At 58.1% G+C, this 3,128-nt stretch overlaps 1 protein-coding gene across 1 annotated transcript; it reads right to left on the bottom strand.

The window, feature by feature from the left end:
- Positions 1–19: 19 nt before the first annotated feature.
- HTR1B (5-hydroxytryptamine receptor 1B) lies at positions 20–2,548 on the bottom strand. The gene has a single exon (XM_017874617.1). The coding sequence runs from the start codon at positions 1,843–1,845 to the stop codon at positions 673–675; it is 1,173 nt and encodes a 390-aa protein (XP_017730106.1). The 5' UTR covers positions 1,846–2,548; the 3' UTR covers positions 20–672.
- Between the last annotated feature and the right edge of the window lie 580 nt (positions 2,549–3,128).

Here is a 3,128-nt window from a genome sequence, read left to right as displayed (position 1 = left end):
CCCCATATAGTTTCAAGTATAATAAAAATAGAGATCTCAGCATCAGAATTTTGCTGTTAACTCTTCAAGGTTTCTCTGCGCCATCCAAGCCACACATAGGGTTTGAAGCACCAAATCCACAAGTTTCTCCAACCAAGTTTAAATAGACAAAAACTGAAGACTGAATGATGCCAAAGTAACTGTTCTTAAATTAAGCTGTAACACAAAGTTCTCCCCAAAAACACAGGGCATTAAGCGTCTAGTTCAAGTACTGCCAGGCTGTATGTAGATCTGTCTCAGACAAGCTTCAGGCAACAATTACAAATACACTGTTTCTAGTGGGCATTATCCATGATACCAAAGCAGGGCAGGGATCCCCTTCCATAATCAATTTTTAAAAGTTGCAATCCCCTTTGGGATTGGCTGCCGCAGGGGTCAGTGCTGAGCCCGAGGCTTGAGGGGGAGGAAGTGAGCCTCCTCCTGGGCTGGGAAGCTCTACGTTTAGTTTGAACACTTCTCCTTTCAGGGCTCTCTCTCAGGACTATCCTGGCTTCTCAGGATCCATTGCCCTTGCTCAGGAGAGAGAGCGCCGCTGGGACCCAGTAACCGCGAAAGAAGATTCGACCTACCTGTGGAACCAGACACAACTTGGTCCCCAAAGGTCGCTTAGGCGACCCCACTGCAATTGGCAAGTCAACTTGTGCACTTAAAACGTATCAGTTTGTGGAACGCTTGTTTAAAGTCCTCATTGGACATGGTATAGATTATGGGGTTAATGAGGGAGTTGAGATAGCCCAGCCATGTGAAGAAGTCAAAGATGGCTAGGTGGAACCAGCAGGCATCTTTGCAGATCGGCATCACTAGGGAGATGATGAAGAAGGGCAGCCAACACACAATAAAGGCTCCCAAAATGATCCCCAGGGTCTTGGTGGCTTTGCGCTCCCTAGCGGCCATGAGTTTCTTCTTTTCCAGCAGGGCGTCGGAGACTCGCACTTTGACTTGGTTCACGTACACAGGAGACCCGGATTCGCTGGGCACGTCGGGAACCCGCGAGTTAATAGAGGTGACCGAAGACGTGGACCCGGGGGAGTCCGTTATCAGCTGGGCTCGGGTCAAGCGCTTGCCGGTCCTGTTGGGCGTCTGTTTCAAAATCCGGGAGCGGGCTTCCACGTAGATGCGGCCATAGAGGGCGATGAGGAGCAGGGTGGGAAAGTAGAAAGCACCCACCGTGGAGTAGACCGTGTAGAGGATGTGGTCGGTGTTCACCACGCAGTCCGACACCTCCTCTTCGGCCTTGGCCTGACGCCAGAAGAAGGGCGGCAGCGAGATAGAGATGGAGAAGACCCACACCAGCGCGATCATGACCGCCGCCCTCTTGGGAGTCCTTTTAGCTGAGTACTCCACAGCGTCCGTGATGGCCCAGTAGCGGTCCAGGGCGATGACACAGAGGTGCAGGATGGAGGCAGTGCAACAGGTGATGTCCGACGACAGCCAGAAGTCACAGACCACCTGGCCCAGTGTCCAGCGGCCGGTGACAGTGTACATGGTGCTGACGGGCATCACCAGGATGGACACGAGCAGGTCGGTGACCGCCAGAGAGGCGATTAGATAGTTAGCCGGGGTGTGTAGCTTCCGGGTCCGGTACACTGTGGCAATCACAAAGGCATTGGAGAGCGTGGTGGCCAAGGTGATGAGCGCCAGTAGCATAACCAGCAGTACTTTCCAGGGTAGGGCGATGGAGTCCTGGTAAATATAGTCCTTGGTGCTGCAGTTTTGGGAGGGAGCAGAGGATACGTTGGCTTGAGGAGCCCAGGTCTCGGAGCCCGCGGGCGGCGGTGGAGCGCACTGAGCACCCGGTTCCTCCATGGTTCTCCTCGCCCCAGCCCCAGAGCGCAGCTCTTCTGCATGGAGCGGACGAAGGAGAGGGCGGAAGGACCGTGGCGATCGCAGGTTTGTCCCCAGTTGATAGTTCCGTGAGTTCCTCAATTATTCCTCCGCCCAGGTTCACAGCTGAAACTAGAGGTCATGGGTGCGGCAGCCGAGGCAGGCGGGCGCGTCTCCTGCACTTCCAGAGCGCCTGGCAAAGCCGCCGCGTCTGTGGTTGTTCCTCTCCACACCGGGTGTTAGCCCTGGGTTGCTAAGAACTGGCCCACCGAGCCCTGCTCCGCTCCAGCTCCCTGGAGGCGTCTAGTGCCGGAGGGTGAAGTACTGCTTGAGGAGAAGGCTTTGACCAAATGGGATCTCTTACCCCAGTTGCTTGAGGCTGAGCGTCTCCTAACCTGGACGCTCTTAGATCTGCAGACTTTGCCCACAGGAGTTTCCTAGGTGTGGAGACCAAAGCTTGCAGGCCAGCGAGAGGTCCCGATCTTGCATTCCCGCCCCTCGCCCCAAGCTGGGGCACTTTTTTGAGGCTGCAGCGGCCGCCAGAGCTGGGTGCGGTGAAGTCTAGGAGCAGCGCTGAGCCGCGCCTCGCGCCGGAGCTCTGCCCTCCCTCTCTTTTCACTCTCTGGCCACTCGGACGAGCGGCCCCGCGGAGACGGAGCCATAAAAGGGGGGACAATGGGGCTGGAGTTGCGGCTGCTCGGTCCGCGCGGCCGCCACCGCCACCTCGGTCCCACGGGAACCACTCGGAGACATGCCACTGGGTGCGCGGGTCTGGAGGACCTGGCGCCGCACACGGGGAAGGGGCAGGTGTCTGGGGGAGCTGGAGGGACGCGGCGTGCGCCAGCCCGGGAGGAGCGTGCGAGCTACGGAGCAGATGGGCTCCTTATATAGAGTCCAGGTCCCGTCCGCCAGAGCAGTGCAACTCGTGCGGCGCGGCGAGTGCTGACACCCGCTCGCGATCACCTTCTCTTTTTCTCTCTCCCTCCCTCTTTTCCCCCCCGCCCAGTTCCCTTCCTGGCCAAGGAAGCTCCCGCCGGGTCCTACCGCCCTATCTCCTCGCTTCCCACCCCGGGTCCCCCTCCCAGCCCTGACAACCTGGAGCCGCATTTCTGGCCAGGGGAGGAGAGCGTCCTGTTCTCGCCTCTGCGGACATCGGAGCTTGCTGCGCTGACCTCCAGTGAGACCCATGTCCTTAGCCACGATCCCAGGCTTAGTCCAGGAGTCTGGTCCTAGGCTCCCACCTACCACTCCCACCCTAGAAGGCC

Source organism: Rhinopithecus bieti, unplaced genomic scaffold (assembly GCF_001698545.2).
Source record: "Rhinopithecus bieti isolate Rb0 unplaced genomic scaffold, ASM169854v2 scaffold_8928, whole genome shotgun sequence".
Classification (NCBI taxonomy): domain Eukaryota; kingdom Metazoa; phylum Chordata; class Mammalia; order Primates; family Cercopithecidae; genus Rhinopithecus; species Rhinopithecus bieti.
This window is presented reverse-complemented; position numbering and strand designations above follow the sequence as displayed.